Raw genomic sequence first — 22,668 nt, 5'->3', positions numbered from 1 at the left:
TCTGAAGTTGTGTGCTTGTACAACCTATACCACCCATAAGCAGCCCTGGAGATCAAGTGCCTCTGATAATTTCCGGAAGGGTGTGAAAGTCAAACTTGGAAGCCACACAGTCATGAAACACTCCCAAATTATGTTGCAGGTCTGCTCTATGGGAGACCTAGTCACTGCTGCTGGGCACAGACACCACATTCGATTCGTGAAGTCTGGATCACTTACCTATATCCTGGCTGCAAGACACGGTGAAAAAGAAAGCTCTTAGATTCTACGTGGGGAGGTGCTGACTCAAAAAACCAGAATCCACCAAATTTAGTAAGGATGTTTGGAATGGTTAATTTTAATGTGTCAATTGACTAGCTAAGGGATGCCTAGATAGCTGATAAAACATTATTTCTGGGTGCATCTGTGAAGGTGTTTCTGGAAGATATTAGCATTTGATTCAGTTGACTGGGTAAGGAAGAATACCCTCATCACTGTGGGTGGGCACCAGCCAATCCCTTGAGGGCCCAAATAGAACAAAAAAAAAACAGAGGAGAGGCAAGTTTGTTCTTTACTTGGGCTGGGCCGTCCATCTTATCCTGTATTTGCATGTCAGCCCCCCTGGTTCTTGTGCCCTTGGACTCAGCCCGGGACTTAGAACACTGGGTCTTCCGTTCTTGAGCCTTCAGGCTTGGACTGGATTACACCACTGGCTTTCCTGGGCCTCCAGCTTGCAGACAGCAGATTGTGGGACTTCTTCTCACCTCCATAACTGTGTGAGCCAATCCCTCGTAATAAATCTACATCTCTATCTCTGTCAATATTTGTACATATCTCCTACTGGTTCTGTTTTTCTGGAAAACCCTGACTAATACAGTGTTCAATGGCTTTGAGGATTATCCTAAAAGCATGACGAATGACAGATGTCCACCAGAGCTGGCAGATACTGTGTTTAGCAATCTCTTCTTTCCTTGGTATAGCTTCTCTCAAACTTCTTAGTGCCCTCCCATTATTATAAAATTCTAGCTTCTTCAAAGGTCCTTCTAAATTGGTGAGTTCTCACTGAGAGTTGACAAACATTTTCCCTCATTATGACTATCACTGTCCTCATAAGCCCCTCCTGCTGATACATTAAACAACAGTTCACAGATCATGCAGAGTGGAAGTTGCAGAGAGTTGCAAAAGTCCTATCTATAAGGCATGTGCATTTTATAATTCTTGGGACCAGAGGCTAGCTTCTATTTGCAATCCATATTCAGCCAGAGGACAGTGACTTGATCCACTCACTTGATTGACGTCTAAAGACTCATGTTACCTGATGAAGAAGCCCAGAAGAGGATAGAAAAGGAGTCAGGAATGGCTGTCACTCAGGTTCCATTCTGATTTCTAGACATGTGGATTCAGGAGCTTGCTCTGTCATTTTTAGCTCTTCAGCCTGAGGGATGGTTGACATTCAGGGATGTGGCCATAGAATTCTCTCAGGAGGAGTGGAAATGCCTGAACTCTGCTCAGAGGGCTTCATACAGGCTTGTGATGTTGGAGAACTACAGGAACCTGGTCTCCCTGGGAGTCTCTTATTTTGACCTAAGTGTTATCTCCATGTTGGAGCAAGGGAAGGACCCCTGGGCTGTGGAGAGCCATGAGAGAATAGCAAGAAATCCAAATTGGCAGGAATGGATCAAAGGTGTGAACACAGATATCTCTCCTGAATGTGTAATGAAGGAATTACCATCAAAAGAGAACAACAGTACAGGAGAAGTATTCCAAACAATGATGTTGGAAAGACATGAAAGACATGACATTGAGGAATTTTCCTTCAGGGAAGGCCAGAAAAATATACATGGCCTTTGAATGTCAGTGGAGAGATTATGAAAGAAATTACAAAGGAGTGCCCATGACCCTAAAAGAAAGTCTCACTGGTAGAAGAGGTCACTATGTTAGAAAGCATGCAGGAAAAATGCTTAATAAGACTCAGCTTGGGTTTAGCTTTCAGTCACACCTGCCTGAGCTGCAGCTGTCTCAGTCTAAATGGAAAGTTTATGAATGTAATCAAATTGGAAAAAGGTTTTTTTTCAGTTTCACCAGTTCAAGGAATTTGTTCCAATGTCAAAGCTCTCATTTCTAAAAAATATGGGAATGACTTTATTTATTCTTCATCACTCACACAAGGACAAAAAGCAAACACTTGGGAAAAACCTTACAAGTGTAATGAATGTGGCAAGGATTTCAGTCGTCTTTCACACCTTGTAAGTCATCAGCTAATCCACACTGGAGAAAAACCTTATAAATGTCATGAATGTGGCAAGGTCTTCAGTTATCCTTCAAGCCTTGCAAATCATCAGAGAGTTCATACTGGAGAGAAACCTTACAAGTGTAATGAATGTGGCAAAGCCGTTTGTACACATTCAAAGCTAACTACCCATTGGGTAATCCATACTGGAGAAAATCCTTTCAAATGTGACGAATGTGGCACGGTCCTCAGTAATTCTTCAAGCCTTGCATATCATCAGAAAGTTCATACTGGAGAGAAACCTTACAAGTGTAATGAATGCAGCAAAGTCTTCACTCAAAACTCACATCTTGCAAAGCATCAGAGAATTGATACTGGAGAGAAACCTTACAAGTGTAGTGAGTGTGGCAAAGCCTTTGGTGTGCATTCAAGCCTAACTGCCCATCAGGCAATCCATACTGGAGTGAAGCCATATACATGTCACGAGTGTGGCAAATCCTTTCTTCAGCATTCATGCCTTGCTACCCATCAGGTAATCCATACTGAACAGAAGCTTTACAAATGTCAAGAATGTGACAAGGTCTTTAGTTGCAATTCACACTTTAGACAACATCAGAGAATTCATACTTGAGAGAAATCTTACAAATGGAATGACTGTGGCAAACTCCTCATCATGGGTTCAAGCATTAATCTGCATCAGAAGGTCCATACTTAGGAGAAATATAACTGTAGTGTATGTGGCAGAGGATTTTTTCAGGACTCAAAACTGACTAGCATCAAAATATACATTTTTGATGCAACCACACAAACATTGTTTGCATGCTATGACTTTTACACCAGGATCAAAACTTGAATATCAGAAAATTTAAACTGGACAAGAACCTCACAAATGCAATGAACGCAGTAAGGTTTTTATCAAACATTCATGTTTCTGGAGTCATAAGAGGATTTATATTGCAGAGAATCCAGACAAAGGTAGTGAATGTGGAAAGACCTTTAATCAAATGTGTGTCATCAGGATTCCCCCCCAAATTCATCCTTGAAAGAACCTTATAAATGGAATGATATGGTCATTTTTTTAAAAACCAATTTTCACAACATATTCCACATCAGAGATTTCACACAAGGAATAATTGAGTTACGTACTGGAGAATAATTACATGACAAATAATGTTAAAGCTCATGATATATCAGGTTGCAAGGACTTTTGGAAATGGCCAATTATCTTCAGGTTATAAAATGTTTTCTTCAACTATAAAAATAAATAAATAAAAAACAGTTCCCCGTTCCTACCTGCCCCCGGCTCCTGGCAACCACTATTCTTTCTCTTTTATGAATTTGACTACTCCAGATATCCCATTGAAGTGGAATTACCCAATACTTGTCTTTTTGTGACTGGCTTGTTCACTTAACATAGTGTCCTCAAGGTAGCATGTGTCAGAATTTCCTTCCTTTTTAAGTCTGAAAAATATTGCCTTGTATGTAAATACCGCATTTTGCTTGTCCATTCATACAAAGAGGGACACGTGGGTTGCTTCCACCTCTTGGCTATTGTGTATACTGCTGCTGTGAACGTGGTGCACAAAAACGAGTATGAGAAGTGGTTTTTAGGTTCCTGTGTGCAGGACGGATGCAGAGTACGAAAGTGGCAGCGGGAAGACTAGACAGGACCTGCTGGAATCCACGTTCGCTGCCATGTTTGAAGATCCAGCTCAAATGGGTCTTATGTTACCTGGTTTTAAAAGTCCCCCTGGTTTCCGCAGACAGAGCGAGTGTCTCCTTCCTGCATCCACGCTGTCCCCTTAGACCCGTGCACCACATTTGCATGTTTTTTCTCCCCATAGACCACGGGTGCCTCGGGGGTGACCTGGGCAGCCTCCAGTCCTGCTCCCGGACAGGAAATGGGATGCAGGGGGCCCTGGAAGCCTCGAGGGTACAGGCTGTCCTTTCAGCTCTCGGGGGTCTTTGGGGGAATGCACGTTTGACTTTCTATTCCCGGTAACATAAGTTCAAATGTTTATGGATGTTTGAAGCTGGGATGAAAGCGTTTCTGTTCATGCCGCCAGCAGCTGTGAGGCCTTTTCTTCTCTTGTTTTTCTTAGAGCAAGAGCCCACAGCAGGGCTTGGGTTGCTCGGCCGGGGAGGGACTGCGGCGTGGGCAGCAGGACTCGCCCGGCGCTGAGCGCGGAGGGAAGGCAGAGGCCGGGACGCAGCCCCGCTGGGCCGGGGGGCGAGGCGAGGGCGGGCGGGCTGCGGCCTGGGATGGGCGCCCCGGCGCGGCTGTCACAGCGAGGACAGGGGCAGCGAGAGCAGCAGAGCCGGGCCAGGAGGCTCCCAGCCGAGCCCCCCAGCCGCGGCCGGCGCAGGGTAGGGCGGGCGGGGACCGCCGCGCCGCTGGCCGCCTCGTCCCAGACATTCCGCGTCTGCCACCGGAATGCGAGGACAAGGCTCCTTGTTGGCCTCGGGCGGGCTTCCCGGCCGGCCCGGGGGCGGAGCGGGGCGGTGCCCGAGGCCGCGGGACCTTTAAATCGGCCGCCTGGGCGCGGGCCCCAGCCCCCGAGTGACCGGCGACGCGACCACCCGCCGAGCCCACCATGCCGCGCCTGGTCCCCGCGCGCCACCGCCCGGCGCTCCTGCTGCTGCTCTGGCCGCTGCTGCTCCTGCCGTCCCCGGCCGCCCCCGGTCCCCAGGCCCGCCCGGGCTTCCGGAGGTTGGGGACCCGCGGTCCCGGGGGCAGCCCCGGCCGCCGCCCCACGCCCGCGGCTCCCAGCGGCGCGCCCCATGCCGGGGCCCCCGCGCCAGGTACCATCGGGCGCTGGCGAGAGACGGCCCCAGCCCGGGAGGGACAAGAGCGGGACAGGCCTGCCGGAGAGAGGGTGGGAGGGCCTGGTGGGCACGGGAGGAAAAGCCTCGGGCATTCTCCATGCGTTGGCTGCACCCCAGCCTTAGGCAGACTGTGGGCGGGAGAAAGAATCGCTCCCCCCCACAACCCTGGATGAGTCCTGTGGGGAAACTGAGGTCCAGAGAAGGGAAGGGACATGCCCAAGGTCACTCATATTTCCAGGCTGGAATGTGGGTCTCCTGAGGCCCAAACTCCAGCAGCCTTTCCCAGTGGGAACGCCGGGCTGCCTGCCAGCTCTGTCCAGGCCTGACCTCTTGGTTCAGCTGAGATGCTGATTTTAGTTCTCTTGAAATCCCTCCATCTCTGTCCAGGGTCGGTGTGGGATTTTCCTCCCCTCCCCACAATCCTCAAGCTGCCTCAGCGGAGTCCAGGATCTGGCTTAGAATTCAGACTTGAAGGAAGGTCAGGGGTGGGGGTGTGAGGCTAGAAAGGAAACTTGAGGAGCCACCTGGCTGCCCAGACCTGTCCCACAACCATCCTAGTGTCAACCCTGTTCTCCTGGCCCTGAACAGATGTTCTGCTTGAACTGACTGGGCCCCCACCTAGGCTCTCTTAGATCCTCAAAGACCCAAGACACTTGGGATCTTTGGCAAACAATTCCGTTTCCCTTCTTTGTCAGTAATGGGTTCCTGAAGCACAGTGAAGCTCCCAGGGTAGCAAAGCTGACAAATCATTGGACACACCTCCAGACACATACAGGGAAACCAAGGCTCATCAAAGTTCAGGGACCCAGAATAAAACTCAGGGCTCTGAAATCCCAAGCAAGGGCTCCTCCTACTGCTCCAACGTGCCAAGCTCTTAATATGGTTCATATACTATTTTATCTTTATTACTAAAAAGTCCAGCTTCGGTCTTGCTAAAGAGAGGCTGCACCAAACCATTTTCTGGGTGTCCAGTCTCATCTGGCCAGTGTGCTGCTGTTTACTACTACACATTTCTGGATATGCTGAAAAGAGCTCCAGGGACTCTTTCCTCCAGCAGCCCCAGTATTTGAAATGGCAAAAGCATTGCCGCTGAGGCAGGAGGTGCCGAGGTTCACAAGGGTTAAATTCAGCTGGAGCCAGCTGGTTGCTCCAGGACAGGAATGGGGGAAAAGCCTTTCTTCTAGATGTTAACCTTACCTACAGTCCTGACCCACGTCTCTCAGGGATGTGACTGTGAGAAGGAGGAGAGAATCTGCACGGGGTGGCCATGTTCCCCCTAAGCTGCACTGGTCCTTTATTACCTAGAGTGCAAACCTGATCCTGAATGATAACCCCTCAATAAATGCCACATTCTACCCTTTCCCAAATCCTCTCCTTTTAGAAACCCTAATAGCAAAATCCTCTCCTTTAGCAACTGCTAATCTTTGCTGTGGGCTTTTATTTCTGGCAGGGCCATCAGAAGTTGGTGAAATTTTGAATGTGGAAACATTTTTGGAGATTCAAAATCTCAGTTTCTTTGTTCTTGAGAATCAAATTGCTGCTGTCTAATAAATGGTAGCAAGACTCAAAAACAATTGATGATTGTTGCCGAGGGGCTACAAATCAGGGAGGAATCAGACGCTCATAGAATTTCCTGCCACCCTGGTCAATCCTCGTGTTAGTTTTCTATTGCTGCTGTAGTGAATTACCATGAATTTAGTGGCTTAAAAGAACTAATTATCTTAGAGTTCTGTAGGTCAGAAACCTGACACTGGTCTCACTGGGCTAAAGTCAAGGTGCTGGCAGGGCTGCGTTCCTTTCAGGAGGCTCTAGAGGAGAATCCGTTTTCCTTCTGCCTTTTCCAGCTTGTAGAGGCTGCTGCATTCCTTCCCTCATGGCCCTTTTCCTCCATCTTCAAAGCCAGCAACAGCAGGTTGAGTCTTTCTGACATCTCACCATTTGCACCTCCTCTTCAGCCTCCCTCTTGCCGCTTTTAGAAGCCTGCATAATTACATTGGACCGACCTGAAAAATCCAGGATAACCTCCCCATAGCAAGGTCTTTAGCTTAATCATACCTGCAAAGTCTCTTTTGCCATGTAAGGTCACAAAAGCATGAGGGTACTTCAAAAATTTCATGGAAAAGTGGAATTAAAAGATAATACGAATCTTTTCATGAACTTTTTGAAGGCCCCTCATACAGTTTCCTAGGATTAGGAAATGGATATTTTTGGAGAGGAGCATTATTCTGTCTGCCACACCTCCTGTAGCCTCCCTGAGGAAGAAATCATGCACACTTAGTTATAAGAAGGACACCATTTGGCTGTTGGTGAAAGCATTGTCAATTGTAGGGTTCATATCATCACTTATTTTTTCTTTTACTCCAATTATTGATAAATACCTAGACCCATCTCCAGGAAGGATTTTTAACACAGTTCTTTTTCCTTGATCCTGATCCAGGGGATCTCAAGGGATGAAGTAACATTCTAAAGTTGTTTTAAAAAAGAAAGATTTTTAATTCCTTTTGAGTTAACTAAATACATGACATACAGCATATTTCAGAATGGTAGTTCAAAGTCAACATGCAGCATGTTTACTAAGTACATGAGATAATATTGATTTTTATAGTGGAAAATGTAACCTCTGAGACTGGCAACTGTGGTGCGCTAGAAAGACTCCAGGCCTGGGAGGCAGAAAACCTGGAGTCCAATCCATACCCTATCACTTTCTAGTTCTCACACCTCTCTGACCCTCAGGTTTCTTACCTGTAAAATGGGTATTAAAAAACCCTCTGCTCCTCCGACACTTCACAATGTTGTTGTATTAATACTCTGTGATAAGTGTTATTCAAAGTAAGATATTATTTTTCTCAATTGAATTCTTCCAGGCAGTAGGATAAAACCAAGAGGATAATTTTCAGCTTTTAAAAGAAAAACTATACTGAAGTGTAATCCCTATTCCAATAAGGCTTTTTCTTTCATTAACTGCTTAACCTAGGAATTTATTTTGAATCTACCTTTTTCCCCTACTCACTGAGAAAATTGCCTTCTTAGAGTAGCATCAACATCCAGCCCATTATCAGGAAAGGAAAGAGCCCTGAGTGGCACTTCATTCCCAAGGCTCTCATTTCCATGTAGGGTGCATGTGTGTGCATGTGTGTGTGTATTTTGGATGAGAAGGGGGAATGGCTTGAAAAATAATTTTAATAACTGGCTAGATAATAGTCCTGACATGTGGACTTGATTTTTGGTGGCTAGTAGAGGGGGTGTGAAAACATGGTTGGGGGAAATAGGAAAGAACAGAAGAGAACAGATGAAAACTAAAATCTATTGTGCTAACTATAGTGTGCCAGGTACATTCGTGTAGATAAGATGTAAGTACGTTGAGGGTGGGGAACTAGCTTATCTGCTTTTACAGCCCCAGGGCTTCATACGTGTAGGCCCCCCCTCCCAAATTATTTGGTGAATGAATAAGTGAGAGAGAGATGACCAAGAGAGTTTACTGGGGGCGGTAGGATAGATATCACATTACAATCTCTGCTTCTTAAAAAAAGAAAACATGCTCATAAAGTTGGAAGTGCAATAAACACATATGAGAGTAAGTTTTCACCCTCTTTTCTACTTTCAACTAGCTCAGGGCTCTAGTCAAGCCCCAGTGTTCACTAAACAGGCATGAATGACCAGATGGAGGGAGAATTTAGGGCTGCTCTGGAATGGTTTTCATCCCCCAGGAAGTGGAAAAAAGAAGGAAGCCACTAGAAGAGTACCAGAGTAACTTGCCTCACACTCTGCCATTGTCTGTGGCCTGGGCAGGGTAGTGTGCAGTGACACTGGCCTGAGAGACTAGGGCCTTTTACACTGTTCAGGGACACTTTGTCCCATTGCCTCAGATGGCCAAGATTCATTCATTCCTAGCAGTGAAGAGAAACCTTGGGAACAAAATCTTAAGCAGAGGGATGAGGTTCTAAGCGAAATTTCAGAGCTCAGCCAGTCTATAGGTGAGGTATTTGGGGAAACTTCATACCTCTTTGGGAATTCTCAGAAGGGGATTCTGAAGGCTTTGGTGCTTTCAATACCCAAAAGAGAGGATGGGCTTGGGGAAGGTAGCAGGCAGTGGTGTGTTGGGGTTAGGGGATGCTGTCTTGCCTGGCTTCCTAGGATCCCAGAGTTCTCTGGGTGTGAGGACTGTCCCATTTCTGGCTGTGATCATTGCTTAGTCTTTTTTGCTTCCCACACTCTTCTTTGCAGGTGTTTGCAAGAGCAGGCCCTTGGACTTGGTGTTTATCATCGATAGTTCTCGTAGCGTACGGCCACTGGAATTCACCAAAGTGAAAACCTTTGTCTCCCAAATAATTGACACTCTGGACATTGGGGAAGCTGACACACGGGTGGCAGTGGTGAACTATGCTAGCACTGTGAAGATCGAGTTCCATCTCCAGGCCTACACAGATAAGCAATCCCTGAAACAGGCTGTGGCACGAATCACACCCTTGTCTACAGGCACCATGTCCGGGCTGGCTATCCAGACAGCAATGGATGAAGCCTTCACGGTGGAGGCAGGAGCTCGGGGGACTGCCTCCAGCATCCCTAAGGTGGCCATCATCGTGACAGATGGGCGGCCCCAGGACCAGGTGAACGAGGTGGCGGCTCGGGCCCGGGCATCTGGTATTGAGCTTTATGCTATAGGTGTGGACCGGGCAGACATGGAGTCCCTCAAGATGATTGCTAGTGAACCCCTGGATGAACATGTTTTCTACGTGGAGACCTATGGGGTCATTGAGAAACTTTCCTCTAGATTCCAAGAAACCTTTTGTGGTAAGTTGGTAAGTCTTTGCTTCCAAGTAAAAAGGATGGTATTTTCAGACACTGTGTACCCAGAGAGAGATTTATTCCTTTTTTTTTTTTTTTGGTGGACATTTTATGGAAAGCTTAAATATATGCAATGTTTTTTAGGTTTTTTTCTCCCCAAATGAAACACACTATGTTGGTTCAGGAATATAGAGCTGCATTATATATCACTTAGTTTGCTCATAAAATCTTAATGTTTGCATTAGAAATGTGAAGGTCTGGAAATGTCCAGGATAAATGATCCTGCTGTCCCCTGCTCGGGTCAAAAAACCTCAAAAAACAAAAACAAAACTCAAGATGCCTCTCTTGTCCCCTCTGCTCCACCAGTATATTTTTTCCCTCAGATATTTTCTTTAGCTTTGCCATCTCTAGATTTAACAGAACTCTGCTTATTCTCCTGCAGAAGACAGAGCGGTGTCTGGCCATGGAAAGATCAGCAGACCTATATTCCAGTGTAACTGTCAGTTGGAGTGTGCGTTTAGTAAATACTCTAGTTTTCAGATTTGGCTCTTGCTCTGATTATTCTTTGTTGAAGAATAGAATTAGGGACCAGGAAGACTGGGGTTTCAGCTCATTTGAGAGAGAGCAAGAAGCAGATTAAAAAAAAAAAAAAGCATTCAGTTACTCTTCTACTCTTGTCTTTCTTTAGGATGAAATTTGAATATGAACATGCTAATTTCATTGGAATTTTTAGCATGATTATCCAAATCCATGAATACAAATCCATTCAAGGCTGGGGTTTATTTTGAGTCACTGACAGAATTATGATTTGTGAGACTCATGATTTATTTTTTTACCATTTGGAGATAATCTTTTCAAGTTCTCTATGGAATAATCCAAGTTGGTCTGGACAAATTTATAGTTCAGGTGATTTTTTAAATATAGATACCTTTCTGCTATATAATTTATTCCACATTTACTTATTCAGCATGAATTTATTGATCACTGATGATACAAAGATAAAGGTAGTCCCTCTCTAGCAATCAAGTAACATTCTGGGGGTGTGGGTAAGACAAACAAGTGAACCAATAATTATAATTGTAAATTTCAAGGAAACTTTACATCTAAATTAATTTGAAACCCAGCAATCACAAGTTTGTCAGGAAATAGGAGATGAAAGCATGGTCTGGGGTAAAGTTCAGTCTCATCTCAGCCAGACTTGGCTGGGATCCCCTTGTCTTTCTTGTCTCAGGAAACCGGGCCTTCAAAGCCACCAGCCTTTAGTGGCATCTACTTGGCAGTCATTGGTTTCCAAAAAGAAAGTAGCTTTCTTTCTCCCAGGAAAACCCCCTCATGCTTGTGGGTGAGAGCTTTTCCATCAAGACGCTGGTCTGTGGCAATGTTGGGTCTCAAAGCTAGCACCTGGGGTTGGGCGTGAAGGCCATAAAGTAACACGTGGTGAGTGGCAATCTTTTCCTTCTGGTACAAAAGACCTGCTTGTTCTGGGGGAAAAATGTCCTCTCTATGGAAAAAATACTAAGGGGCAGCTTGTTGTAGTCATCCGTTTGGAAAGATCATTTCATGAAAAGGCCCTTCTTGGTAAAATATTAGCCTTGTCCTGTTGCCAAGGTCAATGGAGGCTGGGTTACCTGACACAGGAGTGCCAGCCTCCTCCAACAGGCCTCCTTGGTTTCTCAGAAATGACTAAATTCATTGATTCAACTTTCAAAACATGTCACTAGGGAAAAAAATTTCCAATGAGATATAAATGGTTCCAGGAGCAAAAAGGTGAAGATACAGTTTAGCTAATGTAGTCTCATTTATTTTGTTCTTCCTTTTCTTTTAACCTCTTTGTATTTAGCTTGTGAGTTCATTCTCCTTGTAGATATTAGAGGCCCCAAAGCTGGATACATATATATTTGGGCTCAAGAACCCATTCAGAAGACAGTTACCCAAATTGCCCTTCACCATTTGGATGTTCAAAGATGTATCACCATTGAAGTATAGAGTGAGTTCCAGGCCCAGAGACATGCTTGTGTGTGAATTCTGTTTAGAATTCGCAGACTATAGGATCCTGGGAAACCAGATTCTGGCTGCAGTGAGACACCTAGCTCAGAGCACTTCAGGCAGTACATCATCGTTCTGCCCATTCCTTGTGTTTGGGAAGCATCTTTTCATGGGCAGGTGGATAAACCAAATAAAACATCAAGTTGCCACACCCATGTCAGTGTTCGGCTTCAGCTCTAAATTCATAATTCCCTTTCTCCTTTGAGAAATTCTACAGCAAGATCTATAACTTTAAATTAGTAACATTTCTAGCTTAAGAGTGGTATTGCTAATAAGCCAGAGGCAGAAAACAAATAGCCCATTTTTATAGTGAACTAAAGACAGAATTGGAAAAGGATCTGGAGAGCCATGTCTTTCTGCCTCGGGACAAAGTATTGAAATGCTTCTTACACATCGACACTGACTGCTGTGAACTTCCTTTGCACAGCCCTAGACCCGTGTGTGCTGGGCACACACCAGTGCCAACACGTGTGCATCAGTGATGGGGACGGCAAGCACCACTGTGAGTGTAGCCAAGGATACACCTTGAATGCCGACAAGAAAACGTGCTCAGGTGAGGCCTGCTTAGGGGACCAGGGCTGACCAGAAGTTATTTGGGGATGTACACTCCAGGTTTGGGACTAGCCTTATGCTTTGACTCTCCGACCCCTTTTCACCTGACTATTGGCTGGTTTACTGTTGTTCATCAACAATATTCCTCAAAAAGGAACACAGGGAGAAAAGTGAGATATAACATAAACCAACCATTTGTAGTACTTCTTACTCGTTTTGAAGAAAAGGGTTAGTAGGAGAAAAGGCTAGTAAGGAGGGATTCCAAAACTCTTGGTCCTTTTGAGGATCTGGAATTTTGCCTGGACTTTATCTAATTAAATACAAGCTGCTCCTTCCTCTCTGTGAATGTAGATGCTCATGAAATCAAGAAGTATAAGAAAATTTAGAGGTCCTCACTTGTTTGGTACATGAATACTCACATAGCGTCAATGAAGAACGGGAATTAGGTTCATTTTTTAAAATCCTAGAAAAAAGTTTTTGAGAGGAAGAAAACTTAGAGATCATTTAATTTAACCTCTCATTTGATTTATTGTTTTTTAAAATTGACAAATAAAAATTTTATATATTTATTGTGTACAACACGATGTTTTGATATATGTATAGTATACACTGTGAAGTGACTAAATCAAGCTAATTAACATAACCATTACCTCACATACTTACCGTTTGTTTTGTGGTAAAAACATTTAAAATCTACTCTCTTAACAATTTTCAAGTATACAGTGCATTGTTATTAACTATAACCATCATGTTGTACAATAGATCTCTTGAACTTATTCCTCTTCTCTAATTGAAATTTTGTATTCTTTCACCAGCATCTCCCAAATATCCCCCTCAACCTACTCATGTTATAGATAATGAAATTGAGATGCAAAGAAGGGAAAAGACGTACCCACATCAAGGGATCTGTTAGTGAAAGGGCCAAGACCAGAAAGTCAGTTCCCAACTCCTAGTCCAATATCCTTTTTCTGTACCAAGCCGCCCCCTCCCTGTTTCATTAACAGTGTGTGTGTGTGTGCATGTAAGTAGTGTGGCCTGTAATTATTTATTTCCTGCATGCTTTTCATGTGCTCACATTTGTCCTGATCATATTTTGCTAGCTATCGATAAGTGTGCTCTTAACACTCATGGATGTGAACACATCTGTGTGAATGACAGAACTGGCACTGGCTCTTACCACTGTAAGTGCTACGAAGGTTATACCTTGAATGAGGACAGAAAAAGTTGTTCAGGTAAGTGGGGAGGAGTCTTTACTATTGCTACTTATCTATCTACCTACCTATCCAGTGTTGGAAGAGTAAGCCACATTGAATGGGAACGTGGTCTGTTTCCTCTCTTGCACCTTCGAGCTTTTCCCATTTCTAAGTAGTATCCAAGATGTTAGAAATGGTAAAACGTATGTATCATGGCCCACATGTGTAGATGTGCTGCTCATTTCCTTCTCTGTATGTATCTCTTAACAGTCTCTTTCAAATGCTACAGGCAATTTAGTAAGTTAAAATCATATAACACCCCACACGATACTTATTGCCAACAAAGGGAAAGCCAGTAACTAACTGTGCAGTGGAGAAACCTGGCAGACACCAGCTTAACCAAGTGATCAAAGTTAACACAGTGACATCATGTAACACCTGACGTGATATACTGAGGACACAACAGCCCATCTGTAGTATTCTTGCTAAAAACTCAGAAAAACCTAAACTAAGAAAAATTCTACAAAATCACTTCCCAGTACTTTTCAAAAGTATCAAAGTCATAAAAGACAAAGATAGACTGAGGCAATGTCCCAGATTGGAGGAAACAATGCAACATGGGATCCTGGACTGGATACTGGACCAGAAAAAGAACATCAGTGGAACAACTGTCAATATTTGAATAAAGTCTGCAGATTAGTTAATGGTTTTGTATCAATATTAATTTCCTGTTTTTGATAATCATACTATGGTTGTATAACTTATTAATGTTTGGGGAAACAGCGTGAAGTACAAGAACTCTGCACTATTTTTGCAACTTTTTCATAACTCTGAAGTTACTTCAAAATGAAAGGTTAAAATAAAATATAGTTAATATATATCCAGTATAGAGGAAAGTGCATGGAGTGAAAATTTGGGTCTTGAGTTCTGATGCTGCTGCTCTGAGTCAACTGATCTCCTTTGGGCTCATTTTTCTTATTTATAATGGGAGAGGGTCGGACTTCAATTTTTTCAAACTAACTTTATGTTTTTCTAAATCTAGTGTAATTAGCCACACAACTGTTGGTATCCCTCTGAGTTGGGATAAATCCAATAAACCTAAAAGGAATGCTTTAGAAAGTATTTAGGAGATAGTTAGGTTATAAAAACTCAATATTGATGACTTTTAAAAATAACTGAGGAAGGGCAGAGAGTAATTATTATACATATAGGATTCTATTTAACTCAGCTAACTTCTAGTTAGAACACGTAGTGCTGATGGCTTTGATTAGTTTCCAGTAAGTTTTCCTCTTATATACCCATATTTTTAGCTGCAGATAAGAAGGGCTCTATCTATAAGTAAGAAAAGACCCTTCGTCTTTTCATTTATTTTCTCTTGGACTTTTGTTTGACAGCTCAAGATAAATGCGCTCTTGGTACACATGGGTGTCAGCACATTTGTGTGAATGACAGAGCGGGGTCCTATCACTGTGAATGCTATGAGGGCTACACTCGGAATGCAGATAAAAAAACATGTTCAGGTAAGGTCTACTGAAGAAAATCTTTCATACTTGGCTTTCTGTGGCAGTGAAACCAACTTGCAATTTGCCAGGCGAGAGGTTCTTAAAAGTAACTTAGAGAATCAGTGTTCAGACATCCTGGCATACTTACAGACTAAGGCGCACATTGCTCAGAGGGTGGTGAGCTCACTGGATTTTGCAAACATAGATCATTTCAGAAAATTACCAGGCAATGGTAGGGAGTGGCGGATATGAAAAAAGCTAATTAAATGTAGGGTCTTTATGCAGGAAAATTTTATAGCTCTGCACACTGGGGACTTCTTAAGCAAATAAAAACTCTACAGAGGAAGTCAGTTGGACAGTAACTATTTGATGTGATAGGCTGAACTGATCTTTTTCCAGTTAAAACTTGGCCTGGAACTTTTCCGTAGCATTAATCTTAAAGCTGGATTGTTTTAGTAAAGGAGACTTTGTAAATGTATGAATTAGACCTACACAGATCTTCCAGTAAGTTTGAAGCAAGTCATTCCCTGACAGTTTCTAAACGATCACTCTTCAGTGAATCTGAGCCTTATGACTTGGCTAATGAGCCCATGCCAGGACTGCTAATCCTCATTAATTTGATTTAAACTCACTGGCAGAACAGGGTGGCGTTTATAAATGTAAAATCACTCCTAAGAGAAATTCCTAGCTCTCAAAGTGGTGTTGACTTTTGGCATATTATTTTTTAGATTTTATGTATATTTTCCTCTCCCATGAGGAGATATATTATGGAATCTTGTCAAAATAGGTGAAGGGAAATGGCATATCACTAATTCCCTTTTTTAAAAAATGAAGTCAGTAAAAGAGTACTGAGCATCCACTTTGTTCCTAGGACTGCAGTAAGCACTGAGGATAGAGACGTGTAAGTTTCTGTCTCTGAGCAACTTACAGCCTGGGTGAGAAGAGAACTCCTTACAAAGGCAAAGAATAAGTAGCCAGGGAGAGGAACTGACAGGAGCTAAGGGCCATAGAGGTGGGTAGGTGGATGCTGGGAAGGACACAGAGCAGGCGGGACTGGAGTTGGGCCTTGAAAGATGGTGAAGATTTAGATGAGAGGAGAATAGCACTGGCAGGAAGTGCCTTGCATTGGTTTGTCCAGAGGAGCAGGACGGTCAGTTGGGGCGGAGAGGACTCACCCAGAACTGCACTTCGCAAACTGGTTACAAATATCCCAGTTGGCACTCTAAGCTGCCAGGAACATTGAGGACCTGGAAAAACGAAACAAAAGCAAACTTTAATTTTAACAGGTATTATAGAATAAAATGAAACATTTTGTTTAAGAAAAAAAAGAACATAAAACATCAAAGAAAATTTTCAGTTAAGGCAGACTACTCCAGGCAACACTCCCAGATGACGGTAGCCAACGCTTTTCCAAGGCCTACTTCAGGCCTCACACCCTTGTAGGCATTTTAGACACAGTCTTGCCTTTAATCCTCACAGCAAGTACAGGAGGAAACTGAGGCACAAATTAAGTAATTTGCTCATGGTTGCTCAGTAAGTAGCAGAGCCAGGGTTTGAACTCAGGCACTTGCTGCAGTAGTTACATATGCTCTGAACCACTAAGCCATACTTTCTAACCGCACAAAGCACAGGATAGCAGAGAGGGGGTAAAAGACAAGATGGTGGGAAGATTAGTATCTATTTATTTTAAAGTAATAAAAGTACTGTTCTAAAGCTGGGGTACATACCATGGTCAAATCACCTCTAATGGTCTGCTTTCCCCTTGCTGAGTAGTAGGAAGGCTTATAATTTAAATGTGGAGCCACCGATCTGGGCCAGAAAACATGCCCAATTGTCACCTGTAGAGTGGGTACTCAGCTGGGATGAGGGGAAAATAAAAGATAGTGCTGTTAGGCATTTTGCTGAAAAAAAATCTAAATTGTAGGGATAAAGAGAATATCCATGTTAAGATTAGAAAGGCACTTTACGGATAGATTATATAGGGCCTTGCATTTCATGCAAAACTATACTATAGGCAATGGTGAGCCACAGAAGGTTTTTGAGCACGTAATGACATTTAAGAGGACAGTTAGAGAAGAATAAACTACTTTGGCCCCTGCAATGGCAGAGGAAGAATCTATGTCTCCCAGGAAGCCCTTCTGGGTTTACTAAAGAATAATAGCTATTTTCATTTGTCCTGGACCACTTTGGACACGGGACTGGTATGGCACTTTACTCTGCCACTCAAATTTGGGCAAACTGTCTTCATCCATGAAATGTTATTTTCTTGTGATAGATAATAAGTACTTCATTATTCAATCATACACATCATCATTATTGTTGTTATTCACATTGTTATTATTTTTCTATCTGAGCTTGTGTGTGTGTGTGTGTGTGTGTGTGTGTGTGTACTTGTGTGTGTCTCCAGGTCACTGTTTCTTGTCCTGCTTTGTAAGCTATCAAGGGCAGGCCCATGGTCAATACAGTCCTTTTTGTGCAGCATCAAACTTAGCTCCATGTGCAATTAGGTCCCGAATAATTTTTGCTGATGGCGATGATGATATATGAATAGCTGGAGATGTTGGAAGCATTGATAGTCACCAGAAAGGCCGAAGGTAATTTCTGGAATATAATCAAGACTCAGTGCCACCCAGTGTGGTGGGCAGAAAAAAGAGAAAGCACCCTCAAATATGTGCAAGAAATAAAGAGGAAAGGAGTGCCTCTGTTAAAAAGTGAGGCTAAAGGAATGTGAGATATGAAAAGGGAAAATACGCTTTCTCCTGAAATATGGAGCTTGTTGCTGATTACTGAAAGTTCCTTCTCAGCACTTGTTGGGACCAAACTGAAGATTTTTTTCTCCCAGAAGTTTGTGTTTAGTGTTTAGTTTTCTACTTAATTAACGTGTGACTATTTTCTTTCCTGCACCCCTTGCGGCCAGTCCGTAACAAGTGTGCTCTGGGCTCTCATGGTTGCCAGCACATTTGTGTGAGTGACGGGACAGAATCTTACCACTGCGATTGCCATCCCGGCTACACTTTGAGTGAAGACAGGAAGACATGTTCAGGTGAAGATCGGCCCTTTAAGCCTATTGCATTTGGTAGGAGAATCTACTAGGAGCAAGTTTTTCTTTCTTCATGTCTAAAGCACAGTTATGACCCTTTCTCCTGATCAGAATCCTCCAGTGGCTCCCAGTTGCCTACAGAATAAAACAATTATACTCCTCTCCCAGACAGTCTGCCCTTCATGATCTGATTCCATTCTCTCTTTTCTTTCTAAAGTTTAGAAGTGGAACTGCTGGGTCATATGAAACTCTATGTTTAATATTTTGAGGAACTGCCAATCTGTTTTCTACAGTGGTTACACCATATTAGGATCTCACGAGCAATGACTGATGCTTCCAATTTCTCCATTTTTTTGCTAACATTTGTTATTGTCTGTCTTTTTTATTTTAGCTGTCTTTGTGAAGGTGAGGCAATATTTAATTGTGGTTTTGATTTGCATTTCCCTAATGACTAATAATGTTGAGCATCTTTTTGTGTGCTTATTGGCCTCTTATATATCTTACTTGGAGGGATGTCTATTCAAAGTCCTCTACCCATTTTTAAAATTGGAGTTTCTATCTTTTATTGAGTTGTAATATGTCATTTTTTTTTTTTTTGCAGATATGATTTGCAAAATTTTCTCCCATTTTGTAGGGCCTTTTCACTTTCTTCATGGTGTCCTTTAAAACATGAAAGGTTTTAATTTAATTTTGTTACAGTCCAATTCATCTTTTTTTTTTTTTTTTTTTTTTTTTGGTCTCATACTTTTGGTGTTATGCTTAAGAATCCACTTTTAATCTAAGGTAATGAAGATTTTCTCCTGTGTTTTCTTCTAAATCTTATAGTTTCGCTCTTACATTTAGGTCGATAGTCCATTTTGAGTCAGTTTTTTTAAATATATGATGTGGGGTAAGGGTCCAACTTCATTCTTTTGCATATAGCTGTCCAGTTGTCCCAACATGATTCATTGAAAGCACTATTCTTTCCCTTATTAAATTGCCTTGGTACACTTGTTGAAAATCACCTGACCATATATTTAAGGGTTTATTCTGAACTCTCAGTTCTATTTGATTGATCCATATAGCTATCCTTATGCCAGTACCACAATGCCTTGATTACTGTAGCTTGTAAATTTTGAAATCAGGAAGTGTGAGTCTCCCAACTTTTTTCTTCTTTTTGAGATTGTTTTTGCTATTCTGGGTCTCTTGTATTTCCATATAAATTTTAGGATCAACTTGTCAATTTCTGCAAAAATAGCAGCTGAGACTTTGATAGACATCATCTTGAATCTAAAGATCAATTTGGGGAGTACTGCCATTTTAACAATCTTCCAATCTATTAACATAGGGAGTCTTCCCATTTATTTAGATCTTCTTTAATTTCTTTCAACAATGTTTTGTAGTTTTCAGTGTATAAGTCTTGTATTTCTTTTAAGTTTATTCATAGCATTTTATTCTTTTTGGTGCTATTGTGAATAGATCCATCTCTCAACCTTTAATTTTGCTACATCCCAGTTTTACAATTTTCTTTTTTTGGTGGCTTGCCAGAAGGGGATCTGAACCCTTGACCTTGGTGTTATGACACCACGCTCCCAGTTTTACAATTTTCTATGGAGTGTTTTAATTAGAATATCTCACTGAGTCCGTGCCTTTATAGAGCTTAGAGTCTATCCTTGTCTTAGGCAAGACAGACACTAAACAAGTATTGTAAGTACCCATTTTAAACTCTGTATATGGATGATTGGCAAGTAGTTGATATTCAATAGATATTTTCTGATTTACTGGCTAAGATGGGATTTGGGCTGGCTATCCCTAAAGTGTTCACTAGGATTTGGACAGGTGGACAGATTACATTTAATTAAAAGAGTTTATGGTCCCCCATCACTATTTGTATCTTCATAGAATGTGGGAGAAAATGTTGGAACAAAGGACCATTCTCTATCCTCAAGATAGTACTACTAAGTTGGAAGATTACACACCAGTCTTAAGATCTGGGAAGTTGCCCTTATTTCTCTTGGCAACATTAGGGGCTATGATATTGAATAGGAATAGCTGTCTCACTAAATTACAGAAATAGGAGTTACCTTTCTTACTCTCTCACACTTGCTTACATGGCAATACAAAACTGAAAATTTTAGTTCCAAAGTATTTATGAGTAAGAACTAGAATTCTCAATTCAAACTATTCAATAGACTAATAGTCCTGTATAGGAAATCAGGAATTAACTAGTTTCAATCTTTGAAATATTTTGGCCATACAAATAGAAGACTGTTGTCCTCATTTTCATTTCTTAATGAGGACACAGTGTCATAAGATTGTTTAATCTCTGTATCCTTGGCCTCCCCTATACCAACCATCTTTTTAAAAACTTATGTCATGGATAATTTCTGACAATCATAAAAGTATAGAGGATATAGAGGATATAATGAACCATCCATCATATAATCATCACCCAGTTTCGACTATTACATTTTCTCAATGTCACCTAATAAAAATTTTTCTGTGACATTAACATTCCATAGTATTTTCTCCTCTTTCTGTTATATCCTTTTAGCTCCTGGATAATGTATTTAGGTAAGTCTTATAAATGGAAATATTAAATTGTAGATTTCCTGATGTTATAATTCCTAGATAGCTATAATATTTTGTGTATTGTCATTACCTTCAGCCATTGAAGAAGCACGGAGACTCATTTCCACTGAAGATGCTTGTGGATGTGAAGCCACGCTGGCATTCCAGGAGAGGGTCAGCTCAGATCTCGAGAGACTGAACACCAAACATATCCTTTCTGGAATGTTTTCTGCTTCTGATTGAAGCCAACCTAGGTATTACAATTGAGCCAAACATTTTAGGACATTCCATAGACAAGTGCCTTATTTGTTAAGTTTTAAAATGAGCAGTAGTAATATACAGCTTTTTAAAAAATGGTTTAATGTACCGTTTTCACCCATTTAATACTTTACATGTAAAAGCTGCCTGACTACTTCTTTCCCTAGTAGTTTTCCATAGCAGTACATGCTCCTAATTAAGCTTTTACATAATAGATGGAGCAATTATGCTATGATTCCTTAATGGCTCTCATAGTTCAGAATCTATACATGTACAGAACAAGTCAGGGGTGATTAAAGGGATGTGAAATTCCAGATGACACATAGTTGTACACATTGGCTAGCCAAGTGGCCAAAAAACAGCTTTCAAAATATAACATAAGAAACTTTCATGATCAGTTCTTTAGGCAAAGAAGTAACTCAGGAAAAGTACTTTTTCTGCATAGCTCAGGCTAACAATTCTGTTCCTATGTACATGGGAGGAGTGGAATTCAAATTGTGTAGGTACGATGTAGGAGTATGCAGAGAATTTCAAGGGGAGTACAGATGGCTTTAAAGGAATCAATTTCCAAATCCTTCACTCGCTTAAGATGCCACTTGGAATCAGTTGGCATTCTTTTTTCTCATCTCCCATTTTAGTGTCTCCATTCTTTTAACTTAACACAAGAAAGGCATACCTCTCATTTTCTTTGAATCTACTAAGATGCATTTCCTGGAAAAACAAAGCCTCTGGAGAGCCAAAGGGACAATTCAACAATTCCTTTAATCAAGACTTCATAACCATTGATCCCCATGATCCGTTCCATTAGGAGATGCCACTCCAATTAAATTACATATGAGCAAAACCATTTGATGACCACTGTAGTGATCTAATTTTATGATTTATGGAAAATAGAATTTCTGAGTTTTAGATTAGACTTTTGGTGAAAAGTTTTGCTCTTTTTCTTCACTTATGACAAGATGTAATTATTTTATCTTGTGTGAAGTGTTTAAAAGTGTGTTTATGTTTTCTAATGTGTAAAAATAAATGAGGTTGGCCTTAACAACTAGCTACTTGATAACATTTTGGAGAAGCTGCAAGTAAACGAATATGGACAAATACATCGTTAAATTGCTCAAATTTCTCACCTGGAAATGTGGAGAGCTTGGTGTATTTAATACTTAATTCTTTTGCATACTTGTATCTCTAATGTTCTTAATAATTTCCCATTATAAATGCTTGAATATTACTGGAGAGTGTGAGGAACTTCTGGAGAACCAGTTTTTTTCCAGGGAAATAAATGTGCAGATCCTTATGATGAGCAAACTTTAGAGTCTCTAAAGCTATGACTGTGAAATGATTGGTAGGAAATAAAATGAAAAGTTTAATGTTTCTTTATCTACTAATTGAGCCATTTAATCTTAAACATGTATATTAGTAAGATAACCATATTCACAATGGAAACTTTAGATCTATTTCTTTCACCAGTATTCATAATGTAAATCAGTTTAATTACTGAGAGGGCAGATTGTACAAAGTATTTACACGTAAAAAATGTTCATATAATTGAGACGAATATAATTAACTGTTCAACACTTTTTGTTTTTTGCTCATTTTTGCTGCAGTATTATTGAAGCTGTGAACAAGGGACTGTAATACACATATCTAAAAATAGTTAACACATCAAGTGAACATTAGATGCCATTTTTAACTCATTCTGGTCTTAGAAAG

At 41.6% G+C, this 22,668-nt stretch overlaps 2 protein-coding genes across 2 annotated transcripts; both read left to right on the top strand.

The window, feature by feature from the left end:
- The first annotated feature begins 1,368 nt into the window (after nucleotides 1-1,368).
- Nucleotides 1,369-4,012, top strand: LOC134362469 (zinc finger protein 480-like). Its single transcript, XM_063077742.1, has 3 exons — nucleotides 1,369-1,723; nucleotides 2,053-2,738; nucleotides 3,818-4,012. Exons 1-3 carry the CDS (start codon nucleotides 1,369-1,371, stop codon nucleotides 4,010-4,012), a joined length of 1,236 nt encoding a protein of 411 aa, XP_062933812.1.
- Nucleotides 4,013-4,800: 788 nt separating this feature from the next.
- MATN3 (matrilin 3) lies at nucleotides 4,801-22,067 on the top strand. The gene is made up of 8 exons (XM_063077612.1): nucleotides 4,801-5,008; nucleotides 9,257-9,823; nucleotides 12,291-12,416; nucleotides 13,516-13,647; nucleotides 15,003-15,128; nucleotides 18,028-18,153; nucleotides 20,798-20,908; nucleotides 22,012-22,067. Exons 1-8 carry the CDS (start codon nucleotides 4,801-4,803, stop codon nucleotides 22,065-22,067), a joined length of 1,452 nt encoding a protein of 483 aa, XP_062933682.1.
- The last annotated feature ends 601 nt before the right edge of the window (nucleotides 22,068-22,668 follow it).

The sequence above is a fragment of the Cynocephalus volans genome, chromosome 14 (genome assembly GCF_027409185.1).
Source record: "Cynocephalus volans isolate mCynVol1 chromosome 14, mCynVol1.pri, whole genome shotgun sequence".
Classification (NCBI taxonomy): domain Eukaryota; kingdom Metazoa; phylum Chordata; class Mammalia; order Dermoptera; family Cynocephalidae; genus Cynocephalus; species Cynocephalus volans.
Note: the sequence above shows the minus strand (reverse complement) of the source record. Positions and strands in the feature narration are given on the sequence as shown.